Source organism: Emydura macquarii, unplaced genomic scaffold, assembly GCF_026122565.2.
Source record: "Emydura macquarii macquarii isolate MOO-44397 ecotype Brisbane River unplaced genomic scaffold, CSIRO-AGI_Emac_v2 contig_1170, whole genome shotgun sequence".
In the NCBI taxonomy this organism is placed as follows: Eukaryota; Metazoa; Chordata; order Testudines; family Chelidae; genus Emydura; species Emydura macquarii.
Genome location: NW_027131307.1, coordinates 1956715 through 1976053, shown reverse-complemented (window position 1 = coordinate 1976053; position 19339 = coordinate 1956715). Strand labels below are relative to the sequence as shown.

General features: G+C 52.1%; 1 protein-coding gene across 1 annotated transcript in view; it reads left to right on the top strand.

Annotated features, from left to right (window-relative positions):
• The window catches only part of HYDIN (HYDIN axonemal central pair apparatus protein), a 293633-nt gene extending 275943 nt beyond the window's left edge, over nucleotides 1–17690 (top strand). The window contains exons 75-86 of the mRNA XM_067546885.1: nucleotides 1338–1559; nucleotides 2219–2388; nucleotides 3550–3748; nucleotides 3909–4067; nucleotides 6818–7098; nucleotides 7524–7743; nucleotides 8754–8966; nucleotides 10623–10786; nucleotides 12368–12518; nucleotides 12841–13071; nucleotides 15105–15329; nucleotides 16214–17690. Of these exons, the coding sequence (XP_067402986.1) occupies nucleotides 1338–1559; nucleotides 2219–2388; nucleotides 3550–3748; nucleotides 3909–4067; nucleotides 6818–7098; nucleotides 7524–7743; nucleotides 8754–8966; nucleotides 10623–10786; nucleotides 12368–12518; nucleotides 12841–13071; nucleotides 15105–15329; nucleotides 16214–16702 (2724 nt within the window). The 3' untranslated portion in view covers nucleotides 16703–17690. The remainder of the gene's footprint in view (nucleotides 1–1337; nucleotides 1560–2218; nucleotides 2389–3549; nucleotides 3749–3908; nucleotides 4068–6817; nucleotides 7099–7523; nucleotides 7744–8753; nucleotides 8967–10622; nucleotides 10787–12367; nucleotides 12519–12840; nucleotides 13072–15104; nucleotides 15330–16213) is intronic.
• Nucleotides 17691–19339: the final 1649 nt, after the last annotated feature.

Genomic DNA, 19339 nt, shown 5'->3' with positions numbered 1-19339 from the left:
TCCCTGCAGAGCTGAGCGCATCTGCATGCGGCTGGGGTGGGCGGAACTGTCCTTGCCAGGCCTTGATGAGAACTCTGTCAGTGAGTTTGATCTTGCAGCCCCAAGCCCTATGGTCACTTCCAGCCAACTTGCTTGACTGGTCTTAGACTCAGAGATCTGAAGGCTAGAAGGGACCACTGTCACCATCTAGCTGACCTCAGTCTGCCATTTCAACTGAAAGCTCCTAGAGGCAAAGACCCACTGCCCATGTGTTTGCTGCATGCTTGTGGCGCTATATCTTGCCTGGCACCTGCAGCCCTTGTGAAGCTGGGAACTGTCCCCCACCCAGCATCCTTGGCATGAAAAGTGATCCTGATGCAGCAAGAAAAGACTATATAAGGGATGACCCAGGCTGCAGTGTGGGGAAGGTTAGGTAACTGCCCCTGCATTGGGGCCCAAGGGGGACGCTGCAGAAGTGTTGAAGGGATTTAGAAGCTCATGTCCCATTGCATTGGGCACTTCTGAAAATCTCCTCTCACAGTCTTCAGCGAAATAGCAACAAACTCAGGGCCTGATCCTGGCAACCCTTTCTCATGTGAACAGCCCTTATCCCAAGGAGTCCTTTCATGTCAGGTCCTAAGCAAGGCATTTCACAAGTGTCATTCAACCACTGTGTTGAATCCTGCTGTGCGAGCACCTTGGCTGTTCCTGGGCCCAGCACAGTTGCAGAAGAGGCCAAGATAATGCCAATGGGGCTAGCTCCTTGCCTGGGTCACAGCATGCATGCTACCAAGAGGGTGAGAGGGTGCCTTCCCAGAAAGAGAAGTGATGAAGGTGAAGGAATATTGCAAGTCAGGATGTAGGTGCATGATCAGAGTTGTGTGGGTGAGGCAGGCCCTGCGTATATTTTCATTTGTGCTGAGTCCCATGCTTTTGTGAGCATCAGATTTCACTTTAAACCAAGTACATGTGCTATGGGACATCAGCAGGTTGTTAGAGACTCTGGGACTAGCTGCAGGATAGCTCTTCAGCATACCAGGCCAGGGCATTTTGCAGCTGTGGAATTCACCTTAGAACTTGGACAAGCTTGTCCTGAGCAGCAGAGGTCCATCTGCGCTGTCACTTTGTAGAGAACTGTGTCCACAGCCATGTCCAGGCATCCTGGCCCTGCGCTCTTAGATCTAGGCCCTGCTGATGTGTGTGCCAGGTGGTGGAGCATTGCATAGGCAGTTAGAGCGCAAGCCCTCTCTCTGGCTCATGGCCGCCCGTGGCAGAGGGTGACTTGGCTTTCTGTCCATTCATGTTGTGTTTGCTGGCATTCGCGTATTAACTCCTGTGTGCTCTCCTCCTGCACACAGGTGGAAATCAACGAATCTGTTCACCGCAACTTCTGTGTCCTGAACACTGGCAAGTTCCATTTCAGCTTTTCTTGGGAGTTTTCCGGCCCCAAAGCGCTGCAGCGCTTCCTCTCCATCGCCCCTGAGAACGGCACTGTGGAGGCTGGAGAGCGAGTACAGGCCCAACTGACCTTCCACCCACTGAAGACGTGCATCTTAAAGGACATGGAACTTAAGCTAAAGGTCTTGACGAGGGTGTCTTATGCTTTCCTCCCTGCAGATCACAAAAGCCAGGCAAACCCCTTTGGCAGGGAGAGTTTGCTAGAGCAAAGCCTGAATTAGATCTCGCCTTGAAAAACGGGGCTCCCATTGCGCTAAGCACTGTGCAACTGAGCTGAATATCATGACAAGAGGCAGGCCTGTGGCCATCCAGATAGCAGATGGCACCCACCAAAAGCAGAGTTTCAGATCCACCGTAGTACATAGGGCATGTGTCGAGGCACTGACACGGGGTATTCTGGGACCATACTGTGCCTTCCTGTCAGACACCTGCTGGGCAGCAAGACTCCACTCTGAGACTGAGGGCGTGACCGTTGTGTGGCTCTGGCTTGCGGTCAGACAGACGTTTGTGCTGCAGACTGACAGCCACCAAAATCGGGATAGACAGTGATGAAGTTCCCCCTAAATGTAAACTCATTAACCCCAGGGATCACCCTTTTCACACTCCATTGTCAATCCCCCCTGCATAAGCTTTTCTGGGCTGTCACCACAGCCATCTCCCAGGGATGCTGGTCTCCCAACGCTGGGCATCAGCATTTGTGTGAATTCACCCCCTCCATCACGGGGTAACTCTTCCTGGCCAATTCTCCAGCAAGGTGCCTTGTTGCCTGTTCTCTCCCCAGATCAGCAATGGGCCCACATTTAGGTGCACGATTCTGGCTTCTGTGGTGATGCCCACCATCCACTTCTCCTTCACCAAGCTCGACTTTGGAAGCTGCTTCATTTACCACGCAGGGATGCCCCCTGCCCGACACAGCCTGACCATCACAAACAAAGAGGACAAGGATATTAGGTAGGACAGCAAGCAGTGGGAAGCCAGTTACCCATGTTAGGTACTTCCCTGGTCCAGATCAGAGAGAGCAGAGTGTGAGTGTGGGTCTCCCACGTCCCAGATGAGTGCCCTAATCACTAGGCTATTGGCTATTCTGGGGTGAGTATCTTTGGCTCTGAATTTGGCCAGAAATTCCATCCTGGACCTGATAAACCTTCCCGATGAAAGTGTCATGGAAACTCACCCTTTCCCATGACAGGTCAGAATTTTACAGAGGAAAACCATTTTGTCAAAAATATCCTGACCATTTCTACACATGCCCCCGGGAGATAGGGCAGGGCTATTATTTCTTGTGTACAGATGGGGGAACTGTGGCACAGAGAGGCTCAATGACATGCCCAAGGTCACACAGGAAGCATGTGGCAGAGGAAGGAATTCATAGAATCATAGAAGATTAGAGTTGGAAGGGACCTCAGGAGGTCATCTAGTCCGGCCCCCCCTGCTCAAAGCGGGACCAACCCCAGCTAAATCATCCCAGCCAGGGCTTTGTCAAGCCGCAGCTTAAAAATCTCTAAGGATGGAGATTCCACCTCCTCCCTAGGGTAACCCATTCCAGTGCTTCACCACCATCCTAGGGAAAAAGTTTTTCCTAAGATCCAATTAAGTCCAATTCTCCCCTTCACCACTGGGCCATCCTTCTAGGGAGAGACAGGGCAGTGTTTCTGTATTCAGCTTCCAAATTGCCTAGTTGTTCTAGGAGCACATAAATCACACAGCAAAGGTCACATTTTCCTCGGTGATAGACCCTCTTTTCCATTTTCATGTGAGATAAGAGTGCGCCTTCAATCACTGCCCTGTATAAAAGAAATGCATTCAGGTAGGGGAATCCTGCAAGCCATTTCCACCAGAATGATCTGAAGCTGCCTGTGTTTACTTTCCTTTTGGGTTACATTCATCGGAACAGACCAAATTCAACCCTGCTTGCATTAAGCAGATCCAGCTTCAGTTGCCATCTGACTGAATTTGTCTGTCTGCCCAGCTAGCAGAGTTGCTTGGACCACTGCCAATTCCTCTGGATAAAAATGAATGGACACAGTCAAAGGAGGATGGGGGAATAGCTCTCGGCTACTGTGAGTTCACCAGCCAAACATGCAGACTGTTCTTTCTTTTGCCTTTCCACAGCTTAGACTGTTTGTACACCAACACTGCCCACTTCGAGGTGGGCTGCCAGGCTGAAGTGCTGAGTCCTGGAGGGAAGATGGAGGTGCCGATCACTTTCTATCCCCGAGAAGCCATTTCCTACCATGATATCATCCCCTTTGAAATCAATGGGCTCTCCCAACAGACCATCGAGGTCCGGGGGAAGGGCACGGAGATGAAGGTGAGACCAGACCACAGATCTATAGCTCTAGATGTCACATGGTCAGAGTGAATCCTTTCCTCCATCACCCACCTATTGGCATTCTCCCTCACCTTTCCCCTATTCCCTCCTTACCGAGGCTTGCAGCTTCCCCCTCCCTTTGTTCTTATCCTGCCCACAGCTCAACATCGTGGAAGCACCCAGCAAAGTGGTGAAATTTGGGGTGCTGTCTGTCGGACAAACTCTGAAGAAGACTATCACAATAGTGAACAACAGCATTGCCGTTCTCACTTTTAACCTAACTTTCATGTTCACCGTTCCGGAGCTGCTGGAATCAAAGGTAAGTCCTCTTCTGACACTGGAACACTCTTTGTCCTGCACTGACTTATTAGTTGTATTACCATCAAGCCAAGGCGCCCCAATCATGGCTAAGCACCTCCTTGTGTGAGGCTCTGGATGTTCTCTGACTTAGTGGCTAAGTGCTGTTAGAGTTTCCAGTTAAGATGACATGGTCTGGCAGGGCTCAGCTGCCTTGAGACTGGCCCAGTATTACAGTGAGGACAGTTAGTTTGGGAGTGAGGACCCAGGTGGATGCGGCAGAGACGCTCACCCCTAGGAAAGACCTTCTGAACTTGCCATTGTTTTCCTGCAATATCGCAAACACTACACTGACAATGTAGGCAGAGTGAATATAAGCACCATAGCTCATATACTCCCACCATCCTTTGCAGGGAGCCTGGTGGTAGGTAGGATGACCCACAAGAGTTCCTGGGCCTAGCAGTCCTGGGCAGAGTGCCACCCTGAAGCACAGATCACGCTAACGCCTACTGTGCCTCATGCATACCCAGTAAGGTTTGCAGCCCCTTTTCCTTATCTGTTTCCTCACCCTAATAATGTTTGGGTGCCCTTCTTCCATAGGTTTCTAAGCCTTTTCCTTCAAGCTTATTAGCATATACATCAATCAGTTACCATGGCATTCTCATGACTGGACATCTGCTGATATTCCTAACTTAAAATATCTAAAGCTGGTATAAACTGACACCTTGCGATTACCTGTCAGCAGTTCAGCAATTCTTGCTTATAGCAGCACTCTATCTTGTGGCAGCTTGGGATATAGGGGCACTTACTGGTTAGTTGCTTATGTTGAGTCGTTAGGCCTTAGTTACTTTGGCTAAGCCATTGCATTACAGACTCGAGACCTGCAGGATTTTGCATAAATGCTTTGAACCATACTTAGGTCTTGTTTATCTATGCCCATATAGCTAGGGCAAAGTAGCTGACTACATGTACAAACACAGGAAAAGCTGGACCCTTCCCCAAAGAACTTGGATTCCTTTGTGCTGGTTAATTGAATATATAGGTTAGGTTACAGGCTTCCTAGACATGGAGGACAATGACTTTGAGAACTACAGTAGTAACTAGCCCACCTGCGGTGAGGGTAACTAGGTTTCTGTCCTTGAGAGTTCCTTCTGTATCCTTGTGCTAGTTTAGAGTATGAATTCCTATAGTAATCATCCATGGACTCATGGTAAAATGGCATCAATCCAAATCATTTGACCTAAGGACTTTGGATTTCCCATCCCTCTAGGAACTCTGAATCGCAGATGCGAAAGGGTTAAAGCAGAATATGTTCAAACAGTCCCAGGAAGGTCCTGACCCAGCTTTAGCTTCTTCAAGGTTTCCACTTCCACTGTCCAGATTATATTTCTCTGGATTGTTTGCTAGGAGGGAGGGGAGTGAATGGCTCTGGGGACTGATAGGGTCTGGTGCCTTTCACCTCTACAACGCAGGTTCAAATCCAGCTTGGGCTAGAACTGACCAAGAGTCACTCCTGGGACTGAAAGGCTCTTTTGGGGCCTATGTGAAATGACTTTGGAGGACTCAATCCAGTTTCCTGTGGACAAGTGTTAGTAGCAAAGAAAACACATCACTGCAATTGGCTCTAATTGTTTCCTTTATCACCAGTCTCAGATGGGCTAAAGTATGACTCAGCCCTGGAGGCTGAACTACACTGTGGCTCCAAAAGTTGGTCTCTCCAGTTCAAGAGTGAGGCACGTTAATACATCCCAGCTACCAAACCCCATCTGGACAAGTACCTGATAATCCACTTCCCAGCTACCAATTCCCTCCCCAGCCACCTAACACATCTCTGGCCTGCAGATTTGCCCCCTTCCTCCCTTTTTCCAGAATAGAGCTCCAAACCACTTCCCAGCTGTCAGGACCCTTCCTGAAAACTCCAGGCACGTTCCCCCGCCAGAATTGCTGCCGGCCCCCCAGGTACCCCAGTTCCAGGTTTGTTCTCCTGGGAAAGGCACAGGGTTCTAAGGAACAAAAAAGAGAACAACTAGTCAGTGTGACACAGTCCCCATGCAAGACCCTCTTGCAAGCTGTGACCATATCTCCGGGATGGGGAGTGCGGTGGGATTTGAATATATGAAAACGAATGGGCTGGAACATATTGAAGAGACACTGATAACAGCATCTCGAAAGCATTAAGGGTTAGAGTGGTTCTGTTTAGGGTAGAGATGGGCTTGGGCAAAAGCTCCATATAGAGACTTCTACCACTGAACCTGGAGGAGGTGCAGATCTGGCTCAGTCCCACGTATGGCTTAGGTTTGTTTATGGCATTAGGTAGCAACATAGGAAGGGGAGAGTGCAACACTGATGAGTAGAGAAGGAAGTTTGGTCCAAGGGTCCAGTTCTGCCACTGACTCATTGCCGACTCTTGTGTGACATTGGACAAGTCATTTAACCTCTCTTTGTGACTCAGTCTCCCTGTCTTTAAACCGAGGCTAACCTACTTCACAGGGTTCCGGGAAGCACTTTGAGATCCTTGGATGGAAGATGCTATGGAAGAGCAAGTATTTTCCCCCCTTCCCACCCACCCACCAAAGGGGGCCCATTCTTGGAGTAGATGTGATGGTAGCTGAGGAGAGGTGCTTTAGGGACTTAGTACAACAGGCAGCGATTGGGATTGTGCAAATGATGAGGGCAGCACAGGCAAGAAACTAAGCAGCTTTGGGGAAGCCCTCAATAGCTGTGAGGGTTCTGTCGTGGTCAGATGTCACACTGGGCCATCTCTCTGGGCAGGTTCTCAGCTTGTCTCCCTGTAGTGACATAACTCTGAAGGCCAGAGGGGGCACCTGCAGCGTGGAGGTGACGTTCTCCCCACAGTGCCGCATCCCGCCGTTTGCGGAGGAGGTGATGCTCGAGTGCATGGGGCTGCTGCGCTCCTTCTTTGTGGTGCAGGGCTGCTGCCAGGGCATTGACGTGAGCTTGGACCAGGATCACATCCCCTTCGGGGCAGTCGTGCAGCGGAGCCAGGCTTCCCGGCGCGTCATCATGCAGAACACGGGAGACATAGGAGTCAGGTGAGAGCTGCTGGCGACCCCAGGAAATCTTTGCTTGAGCAGTGCCTGTCACCAGAGCCCAGAGATAACTGCACAGCAAGTAGCATGCCATCTGTGTGGTGGAACGTAGCCTCCCCATAGGCCCAGTCCTGTACCCCCCAGTGTTACCAAGGTACTCACACGAACCAAGTCATCCCGTTTCACCCCAACGCCAGTGTGCACTGCCGTATGAGGAAGGGCTGCAGAATTGGGACCTGCATGTCTGTGAAGGTCCAGAGCCACCCCTCATGCTCTTGTCAGATGTGCCCGAGGGTTATATCGATGGCTGACTGACAGCCCAGAATGTCCATGAGATGCTTAGAGAACCCAGCTCCCATCTTTCCCGGCCCGGCCTGGCAGGCCCAGTTTTAAATCTGTCCTTTCTTCTTTTTGCTTTTCTTGGAAAGATTTAAATGGGACTTGGAGAGTTTTGAACCAGATTTCTCCATTAGCCCTGTGGAGGGTTACATCTCTCCAGGAATGGAAGTCCCTTTCGAAGTGACCTTTCACCCCTGTGAGCTGAACCTGGACATCCACTATGACAACCTGCAGTGCTGCATCCAGGGCAGCGATCCACTCAAGCTCACTCTGACTGGACACTGCGTGGGGGTCCCCATGACCAAAGAGGTGACGTTAGCAGAGATAGACACCCTGCAGGGCTATGCCAGAGTCTTAACCTGAAAGTTGGGTCAATTTCCAAGCCAGCAGTGTAGCTGTAAATGCACAATATATTCCCCCCAGCATCCACATGGGAAAAGCCATAGCACAGCCTGCATGCTGTGGGGCAGAGACACCTGCAGATGGACAGAACATTAATTCTATGGGTATGTTCGAACTGCCGGGGCTGCGTCCGGCTGCACAGATCGATGCAGCAGGATTGATTGAGCGGGCAGTGAAGACCTGCTCATTCAATCCCGGAAGCGCTCTCCGGACGACCCAGTAAATCACCCCACCCAACCCCTCCAAGAAGAGTAATGCTGCATTGACCGGAGGGCATTTCCCGTTTTCGCAGTGCAGTGGAGATGCCGCAGGAAGGAAATGTTAGTAAATCGATGGCCGATACACAAGCTCCAGTACTTAGCTTGGGCATCTCCTGTTGCCGGCCGCTGGCTGTGTAGAACAGGCCTATGAGTAAGTCCAAATGAGGATCTGAAGCTCCTGTAAAAACATGAACACTAGTTTCCAGCTTTGTGGAGCTGGTGTGGCCTGGCGGCACGCTGGAAAAACACAGGTCAGGAATAGGAACTCTGGCATGGATGGACATTTCATGTGTGCTGGACCACACAGTCCTCCTAAATTCCAAAAGCCGAACTCAAACCAAAGCAAGCGGCCTGTCCACAAAGAGGACAGGAGCTGATGTTGCCCATTCTGCAGCGCTTCCCATGAGTAGCCCTGCCACGTTCAGCAGGCCTGCTTGTGTGGAAAAGGACTGCATGAAAACCTGCAAAATGCCCTTACCAGGGAGAGCTTTGTTTCTGTGTTTATACAACCCTTCCTCTCTGACTGACCTCCACCCCTCTCTTTCGTGTGTTTGTGTCTGCACCCACATGCTCCTTTATACACACCACATGGCCAAAGGCGAATGGAATGGATTCCCTACTGGGGATGAGATCTCTCTCTCTGTTCCTCCATTGCAGGTGATGAATTTCCTGTGCCAGGTGCGTGGAAAACACACCCAGACGATCATGCTGTCCAACCGGAGCAACCAGTCATGGAACCTGCAGCCCATCATTGAAGGGGAACAGTGGAGAGGGCCTGAATTCATCATGGTAGAGGCCCATCAGCAAAACAAGCCCTATGAGATCACTTATAGACCCCTCACCATGAATGTGGATAACAAGAAGCATCAGGTATGTGAGACCACTGGCAGTCATTACCAGCTATAGACCAGCTAACACAGAGCACTAATTCTGGGAGGCTGCCAGGCGTATCAACTTAGCAAGTACAAGCTTTAAAACAAAGATTATCAGAAAGACCCTGAACCAGGGAGGCGCACTGTCACCCATGCTCTGGAGAAGTGACGCCCTGCAGCCAAGGGTCGCAAAGCGCATCTGTTTCTACCCTGCAGGCCACCTGTTTTAAATGATTACCCTGCGCAAGGCAGGTGATTTTTAGACTTCGGTGCACAGGAAGAGTCTTACACAGCTTCCTGCGGGGGGTGAGGCTCCATGGGTCCCTCCCACTCGGAATGGGCCCCTGAGTCTGAGTTACGCTGGTGCTGTTCCAGATTGGCCCGGGTGGAGCCACTCCAGATTGCCAGTGTGGTGACAGATCTGAACTGGCCCCTCACAAACAGCAGCCCTGCACTCACACAGGGCTGAATCAATATGCATCGGATGGGCTTGCCAGACCAGAAAGGCGGGTTAGAGAACAGCGGGCCGAGCCCTGACAGTGCTGATTTTATTAAATTGCTCTGCCTGCCCTAGAACCTGGTGCAGCAATGGGTGCTCAGTGTCTCTCAGGATCTGGCCTGTCTGTTGGAAGTGAAGAGTGGAGTCTGCCCTGGAATCCGGGCTGTGATTGCAGCCCGCCGTTGCCAGACCTAGGCAAGCTGGGATCTAACTAGCTCCAGTAACGAGAGCTGTGAGCTTCAGCAGCCTGGGCTGTGCAGCCTGCCTGGGGGCTTGAGGATGGACTCAGTGGCTAAGACATCGCTGCTGTTGTGATCAGAGCTCTAGAGCTGCAGCCCTCTTCTGACTGCAGGGTAGACAGACCCTGAGCTACTGTGCCAGAGCTGCAGCCAGTGTGGTTGGTTTCACAGAGCTGCTGTTGCCACCTGAGCTAAGCACCATGGCCCACGAACAGGCCATGCCACAGACTGGGGGTCCCGCCTGCCACCCCACAGAGAGTTTGCTGGCCTGATGCTGCCAGTGGCAGCTAGCTTGGAGGGGCTGAGGAGGGAAGGCTGGGTGTAGGGGAAGCAGGCTATGAATCCGGAGTGATGTTAGAGGCTGCACTCTCTCACCGGGAGGCATCTGCAGAGAGAGGCTTGTATGGGAGCTGGAGCATTAGGGCAGGTTAATGAGGGTCCTGGGAGAAAGCTCACCACCCGCTTACCAGCTTTATTAGCCCTGGTAACTGCCAAGGGCCTTCTAAGGCAGCAGCTGGAGACTTGGGGGGCCAGAACCTGAGCTGCAGATCTGTAGATTCCAGGTGCATGGCCGGGCCCACTGCCAGCTGCACACAGCTGCCAAGGGACTCTACCACAGCTGAAAACCAGCCTGGCACAGTGACCGTTTGACCACTCCTGCCCCTCTCCCCTGCCACACTCTCAGGAGGGTGTGCGGTAGAGCAAGAGCCCCCTGTATTGACTCTTCCCTGCAGGATGAGCCTTGCACTGAGGTGCGTCTTCCTGGGCAAGTGACAGCAGCTGTGGGGCTGGATTGCCCTGGCTGTGCAGCACGGAGCAGTTGTCGTCACACCAGCAACTCTGGCCTGTGCTTTGCGCTCGGGAGCCTATAACTACGCTGAACAGCGGACCGACCAACCGTTTTCATTGTCTCTAGGGCTCCATCTTCTTTCCGCTCCCCGATGGGACAGGTTTGCTGTATCTTCTGCAGGGCACTGCAGAGCCCCCTAAGTCTTCAGGGACCATTGTCCGAGAGGTGCCATGCAAGACTGCTTACACCGAGCTGCTCCCGGTCTCCAATTGGCTGAACAAGCTGCAAAGGTAAAGTTGGAAGGCAGCCTCCCAGCTAGCCACATGGAGAGGGGCTTCCCATGTTAGCTCCAGCACTCGAGTTACCCCAGCAACTCCCAGCCCCCAGCCAGCAGTGGGCGTGGGCTGTGACTTGGGTTTCCAGAAAGCCGCTTGGGAGCTTGGCTAGGCCACAAGACGCTAGGCGATAACCTGCACTCGGACTGGCCTTTGTTCCTGTCTCGCCAAGGGGGGATCTGGCTGCCAGTTGGCTCTGCTTCGGGAGAGTCTGTGTGTGCTAAATAAACTCCATCTCCCTCCCCAGAGTAGCAAGGGGGACAATTGCCCAACAGGTCTGGCAGAGCAACAGCTTTCTAGAAACAATACATAAGCAGACAGATCCCTAATTAGGCTCCAGCAAGCTTTCCGCAGGTCCATCACCCATCCCCTCTACCTGTAACATCCCCCTGCCTAGCCGCTACCTCTTGGCCATCAGACAGGCATCTTTGTGCGGTACCACACGAGTGCTGATCAGGCGAAGCGGCCTAGGAGCACCGTGATTCAGGGACCCATCAGAGCTGGTGGCACATTCCCCCGGGGGTTCAGGAGATCCCACAGACCCTTAGCTGTTACATAACGATAGACTCTGCCAGCAACCAACCCCAAGTGAGGCTGCGGAGTCCAGTGAGCAGGCCCCCGCCCCATCTGTCTTTCTTATAGATCAGTGAAATGAACTGGTGGGATTTTGTTCCATCCTCACTAGAATTCAGAAGGGTCCCATGGTTTGGAACCACAAAGCACACGCTGGGCCAGCTATTGAGGACCAAAAGAGCAAGGACATGCAGGGCCTAGGAATTATGGGATAGCTTTGGCAGACTATCCAAACACAAGCCTGGCTCCAAGAGCCTCAGCTGTGTCCTCACTGCAAAGTGGACTGGCTGGGCACTACAGCAGACGCAGGCTCAGACCTCTCCACTGGGATGAGCCAGTCCATCTGTGTGCCGAGGGGGGTGGCTGCACACCAGAGGGCTTTGTGGAAGCTAGGGCGGGACGGGACTTAGGCCTGGTGCCTGGGCTACGCTGCCGGCGGCAGTCGATGGGAGATCCGCGAGCTATGAAGTGTAGCTTGAGTTTCTCCCATTGACTCACTAACTTTGACTTACCGTGGCATCTCCACTGAGCTGCGCTGACAGGGGACACCCTCCGTTTGACGCAGCCTTGCGCTTTCCACATGGGTGGGTTTACGGTGTCGACTGGAGAGCACTTCTGGGACCGACTGAGCAGGTCTCCACTGATGGATCCTGCAACATCGATCCAGCGGTGCCCCCACTGCCGCGGCAGTATAGACATACCCTTAGACATGAGTCAGAGGTAGGGTGACCAGATAGCAAGGGTGAAAAATCAGGATGGGGAGTCATAGGCGCCTAGATAAGACAAAGCCCCAAATATTGGGACTGTCCCTATAAAATCGGGACATCTGGTCACTCTAGTCAGTGTAGACATGCCTTAGCTGTAGCAGTTGGACAGCCTGTGTACACATGCTGATTGGATAGTGTCTGGCTCTTTGCAGTGGAAATGAGGCCTTTGGCCCTTGCTCCTGGTTGTCTCTCCCAGGTTCCATGTGACCGTGGATGTGATCAAACCAGAGAAGCTAGACAGCACCACAATGCTGAAGGGACTGGACTACATGGACGTGCCTGCCTCTTCCAGGAAGGATTATAAGCTCACCTTCTTCTCCTACAAGGAAGGAGTTTTCAGTGCCAAGGTAGGCCCCTCCCAGGCCCCGGGCTCTGCGACCAAAGGCTTGCTTGCTGTTGTGTGGTGTGGGTGAGGAGGGATGTCTGTGCAGTTTAAACCAAAACACTGAAACTTTTGGGTGCCCGAAGTTAAGTGGCTGCTCTGTATTTACGCATCTAAATTAAAGCTCCCATTGACTCCACAGGAAGTTGATCTGGGCACCTGTTCTTTGCCAAGTGTGCATATGAGCCAGGTGGGAAGAGTCCAAGATGAGTTAGTTTCTCTTGCGACCAGAACCAGCTTCCAACTCCCCTCGGTCTAACTGTTACTCCTATTGAACTTCATTTCAGGTGACCTTTCGCAACGAGGCGACACAGGAGTACTTGTTCTACCTCGTCACGTTCAAGGCCATCCCTTCTGGTCCGATCAGCACCATCGAGATGGTGACCCCCGTTCGGCAGAGCATGTCCTCCTTCATCAAGGTTGAAAACCCCCTCTTCTTCCCAGTGACGTTTACTACAGACTGCAAAGTGCCCGACGTCAACCTCCCGCCACAGTTCATTGTACCCGCCCAGTCCGAGGTACGACAAATCCTGCTTGCACCACAATCCTCCCTCAGCAGTAGCGCAACTGCTGTGACCTTCGGAAATGTCACATTCAAAGTGATCCTGGCCCGGGCTTTGTGTGCCGTGGGTCTAGTTTCCAGTGGAAATGGATCCTACCTGCTAAGGGACGGACCCTAAGAGGAATGTCATACCCACAGGGGCAGGTCTAACTGAGAAACTGGGAGGGGGTAAATCAGAGAGGTGAGGCAGAGTGTGGAAATGCAGATTATCCCCACAGAGAATTACACTAGCCTACTGGAGTCTGCCATGCCCCCGCTAGTACATCACACGATCATATGCAACATTGCTGCCAACAAGCCCACAGGCCTTCACACCACTGCTGTGATTGCACCTGCTACTGAGTCATTTGCTCGTGTCAGTCTCCTCCAGGGTGGTGCTGCTGTAGATGGAGAAGCAGCTGGCGCAGTGATTGCTAAGTGCAATCCCACAAGGTTTCTGCTTGCCCTGCTGATTATTGGCTCTGGCCTGGTCACGCTGCTTGCATAGGCGTCAGCTGCTTGTGGTTGTGCTAAACACCCCAGCTCCCCGCACCAGTCCCACTGATGGGGAGGCAAAGGGGGCAATTTCCCTGGGACCCGGAGATTTTAAAAGACCCCAGACCATGGGCGGTGGGGGTAAAGCTTCCCCTCGAGGAGGCTAGCTCCCTGTCCCGCCTCTTCCGCCTGTGGCCCCGCCTACTTTCCATCCCTGCTCTGCCCCAGGCCTCCCCTCTCCCCCACTCACAGTCATGTCCCTCTCCACCCCCACCCGCTCTCAGTCCTCCCCCTCCTCTCTTCCACACATGCCCCTTCTCCACTTGGTCTCCCTGCCACCATGTCCCTCCTCCCCACTCAGGCCTCCCACCCCCCGCTGTTGCTCGCCACTAAGGGAGGGGGGTGTGGAAGAGAGGAGGGGGACTGAGTGGGGTGGGGAGGGACATGATGGTGAGTGGCCCGAGCAGGGGACGCTCTGGAGTGGAGCGTGGGCAGAGCCAGGATGGAGTGTGGGTGGAGCTGCAGGTGGAAGAGGCAGGAGAGGGAGCTAGCCTCCAGGGGAAGCTTCCCCCGCTGCCCATGATCGTAAACCACAGCCCTCCCTTTCTAGAAGGGCCATTGACTGTTCTGCCCTGGGGTGGGGGGGCGGAATTGCTGTCTGTGGGCCTGCCCCCCATCTTGTTCTGGGCAGAGGGGCTGACCTGATCTATGCTCTACCAAGCCCCGTCACCCCACGGCACCTTGGCCCAAGAGCAAAAGGACACGAGCTGGCTGAAGAATACAGCTTTATTTGGAAAATACTGCCGCTTTGTCCGGGATGGGCTGGGGAGCTTCCCTGGGGCAGCTTCTCCGCAAAGCAGAGATGATACAATGAATGGTTAGTTAACAAACGTTCGAATGGACAGACACAGGCTTCATCCTCCCTCCTGCTTTACAAGGGTTTGCCACAGCTCTCCAGCCACTTTGGGAGGCCCCCAAGATCTGTGCATGAGAAATCAGCAATGTTGTTGTTATTTACATATACGTTCCAGTCATTCCTAGAGACGCGCACCCTGGTGGCTCAGCCCGTACAGACTTATCAGAGATCATCCCCATCCCAAAGAGAGTACAAGCCACATGGAAAAGCCAGGTTTGGGGGCGGGAAGGATTGTGATATGCAAGCAGAGTGGTCAGCGCAATGAAACATCTTCATTAGCTCCACAATTTATTCTCTCTTTCTGTCCCTGTCTGGGGGGTGCATGTGTGGCATGACTTCTTATGAATTGATAAATAATGGTCATTGATTAATGAATTCACCCCCCAGTCTAGTCCCTGCCCAGTTGCTTCTCTCTGGTGCTGTGGATGAGAAATACACTGAGCAAGGGAGTGCTGGTTGGGCTGTAAGGGCACTGGGTGTGACAACAGCTGCTGACAATACATGATGCAGTGCACAAGTGCTCGTTTCCACCCCTCAGCTGGGCACTGACGTTTCTGCTCCCGCGTGGCTGGACTAGGGTGTTCTCTCTTTCCCCCCAGGGCATGCTTGTGTTCGAATTCCAACCCCTAAGAGTCGGGGAGGTCAGTGGACGCCTGGTGCTACAGAGCAGCGACTTGGGCTCTTTCCAGTACGACCTGAACCTGAAAGCCATTGCGGCCAGGCCGGAGAAACCACTGTACTTCCGTGCCATGCTGGGCAGCAACCAGAGCATCACCACCAAGTTCACTAACTACACCCGTCAAAGAACGGAGTACACCTGCAAGGTGATCAGGGCCCCATGCTCAGGGGGCCAGAGACACAAATATTCAGCAGTCAACCCACCCCATCAGCCCTCCTGAGCAGTGCACGGCCCCTTCACTGCTGCTCTGCCCTTCCCGCTGGAACCTTTTCTAGAGTGGCCAACACAGAGCGGTGAGGTTGTGGAGAGTGTTGCTGGTCTTGCCACTGAATTCACCACAAAGGGAAGCCTTATGGGGTCACTCCGCTTTTAGCAGAGCTGCTACCACCATACAATGGGGCTTAGGGCATCAGTGCGGCTTAGGACAGAGCATTGAAATGGGACCTTGCAGGCTTTGGTTGTATTCTCGGTTTGGCCACTGGCCTGCTGGATAACTTTGGGCAAGTCATGTTGCCCCTTTGTGCCTCAGTTTCCCCATCTGTACAAAGGGTTAAATGCTACTGTTCTCCTTTGTAATGCACTTTGAGATCCATTGCTGTGCTAGATGGGTGCTAGCAATTGCTACTATTATTCTAAAGTGCAGATGTCCCCTTTTGTGGCAACCTTAGCCACGGTGAGTGTTACTGCCTGAGGGAACGGAAGGAGCCTAAATCACAATGTTTAAGCCAGCCCCGGAGCCAAACTGCCCCGGAGTATGGGGGGGGGGGGGGGGGGGGGGGGGGGGGCATTCAGGTTTGGGATTCCCTGTAAGCGTGGAAAGGCCCCAAGCAAAGGGGGCTGTAATGTACATTTAATTTAGAAACCAATAAAGATCCCTCCATATGTTTTGTATCAGGACCCTCCCGATGCTACCTTACTCTAGTGCCTCAATGCTGCTCCTGTTCTTGTGCTCTGGGGCATGTCAGTCTTAGGCTCCAGAGGCTAAAGTGCCTTCTCTAAACCTGAGTGGCACCTTCTCTCCCCTTGCAGATTGACTGTTCAGAATTCCACACGGACAAAATCATCAATGCTGCCCCAGGCTCTCAGGGGGGCACAGAGGTCAGTGTGGATGTAACCTACGAACCCTACCAGCTGGGTGAATCAAGAGCAATGCTTGTCCTATCTTCACCCATTGGAGGAGAGTACAACATCCCGCTCTTCGGTGTGTCAGTGCCTCCCAAACCTCAGGGCCCCTTTCAGATCAAGGCTGGCTCCAGCACAGCCATTCCCTTCAAGAACGTGTTCCTGCAGCACACAGCCTTCACCTACAACGTGGAGAACCCAGCGTTTACCATAAAGGCCGCTGAGACCATACGCTCCAAGAAGAACATCTTCATCACTGTCTGCTTTGAAGGGAACCCCACTGGTAGCAAGATGCCCGTCACCAGCAAGCTGGTCGTCTCCTGCGCTCGGGCTTCAGGCGTGGGTGCAGGCATTTCTTGGGTTTATTACTTAAAGGGCATAAGCCCTGAGAAGTGACTGAGGGGCACGTATGCAGAGCAGCAGTTTCCCAGGTCCTAGACATTCTTTAGCAGCCGGCCATTTCTCCTCCTTTACTGAACCACTCACAACTCCCAGCGCAGTCATGCACCTCCTGTGATCTGAATCAGACTGTTCTTCATGTCCCTCCCCATCTCAGTATAGAATGGACTCTCTACAACACAGATGTGCGCTGGCAGGGAAGAGCAGCACTGGCGTGTCTTCACCACTGGTTTTGCCAGGACAAAAAGTGTTTATAGGATCTGAACGCCTACTAAAACAGATGGGTGACTGCAGGGCTGGGTGCCGGGGCATGCACAAAATAACCCAACTGCACAGAACAAGGGCTGTCTTGTTTGTTATGTGTACATAGCTGTTGAAAACTCCGAGAGAGCAAGCTAAGAGATCTCCTGACGATCACATCACCTGTCCTGCACCTGACACAGTCGCCGATCTGTTAGTCACATTGTCTGAAATGTTCAATATAAAAAGGAGCATGAGATCAGTGGAGAAGGTCCCAGTCATCTGTGTATATGGTCTGACTGCATGCATCAACTCGGTCAATTTATCCTCCCTCAGTTGATAACCACCAACAGAATTGCTTTAATATTGTCTTCAAAGTACAGATGACCTGCCTGAAGGAGAATTCACTTTCAGTGGATTTATTAAAATGGCTTGTGTACAAACCACCAAGGGATTGATAAAGTCAGGGAGGTGGCAGCTCGTCGCAAACAGGCACTGCAGACTTTACTGCATTTGAAGGAATTGCTCCAAAGGTCCTGCAGCTTTTCCCAGCTGGGCAGAGGAGAGTCCATGGAAGTGCTGACGTTGTGCCCCTGAAACATGATGGACTCCATCATATCTCCCAGCTGATCTCACCCTCTGGAATCAGAAACTTGGACGACTGTCAGCAAGGTGTTTTTGAGCTGGTTTCTTTGTTTGCTGCATGAAAATGTATTTTGGAATAAAGATAGTTAAAGCAAACACAGATTCTGGTGGACATGTTAATATGGATCCGGTTAATGTGATAGTACCGCTAGACTGGAATTCTATAGCTAGCACACACATTCCCTGTGCTTCGAGACAAGGGAAAATTGGGATGAAAAAATATTCCAGAGGAATTGAGGGTTTCATGATTATCTAGAAAGGAGTCAAAGGTGTAATCTAATGGTCTAAGCACAAAGCTGGGAGCCAGAAACACCTGGGTTCCAATCCCACTTCTGATCCTTAGGGCCAGATTTTTAATGGTCTTTAGGCACCTTAAATGTGCCGATAGGGACCTAGTTGGGTTTTCAAAAGCACCTAGGTACCTAACTCTCTCAGCCTGATTCTGCTGTCCATGAAATCAGTGGCAAAACTCTTGTTTTTGTGCCTCAGTTTCTCCAGCTATGAAATGGGGATAATAATACTGCTCTAAATATGCTATCCACTGGGATTCACACCTTGGCCTCTGTTCCAGAAGATGAGACCGGTGTAACGTGTGAAGATTTTTGGTCTGTGAGGGCAGCCGTAGTGGAATGGAGTGTGAAGCAGTCCCCCTGCAAGCAGTTCACGCCACCCTGTTGCCCTCAGAACCTGCCAGGCAGTTTCTTCTTGAGATTAGAGAGGGAATCTTGGCAGGAGCTGCATCTTCATACCACCACTCCAAGTCTTGTCCTTGGACTATTCAGCAGCATGATCAGGCAACCTCTGCTGGATCCTGACTTTCCACTCAGACCCAGGTGATGCCCTTCGTCTGCGCTTTGCTTTTCAGTGGTGCTCATGTTGGCACTTCAGCTTGTAACATCTATGCTCTGAGCCCTCTTTTGCAGCTCTTTGGAGCTTGTCTTGGAATTTCAGTGTGTGTTTTCCATCACGCTGATACTTCAGGGTCTGGTTTTATTGCTTTCCTGGTTTCGGTGCTCCTTGTTCCCATAGGTCTGTCTTCATTGCAGTTACCTTGAATGATCAGCACCCGTGTTAGCCTTGCCCAGGTCTGAGCAGCCACACTGCAAAACCCTGTATTCTCACTGGTGCTGTGTGCAAGCTAGGGCTTCTGGGGTCAAATTCCACCGTTCTTCATGCTGCAATGTGCTGGGCCCCGCTCAGAGTCTTTCCTAGGTAATTGTGGAAAACTTACCTCTCCTTCTGGGCACATGGGAGGAATTGTGTGAAGGCACTGGGGGACTTTCAGCACTTGAGTGGTTTAGCCTGTGTCTTCATTGAAAAATGAGTGGCTTAGCAACCTGAGGAAAGCTCCTGGGCTCTAACCTCTAAGTGTAGCCTGGGTTGGAAGCATCACTAAACTCAGATGGGAGGGTTTTGTGTGTGGCTAGGGAGGGGATTATGGGCAACACTTTGATAAGAGCCGGGGCTAAATCTGTAGTAAAGACATTCCCTCTCCCCCCCCCCCCCCTTTCTCATTTTTCCATGCTTGCTCAGGTGCCTACTTTCTGGTGCTTTGGCTTGGTGTTTTTGCACTCAATTTCCAGCAGAAAAAGAAGAGAGGAAAAGGAAAGAGAAGGGGGGCAAAGGTGAAAATGAACCTTTCACCACCTCTCAGCACCAGATTAACGGGAGTGAGAGAAAGGTGAGGAGAGAACCAATCCAGGGCCCACTAGAAAGAGACCTAGAGATGGAAGGAGACAGGAACAAGAA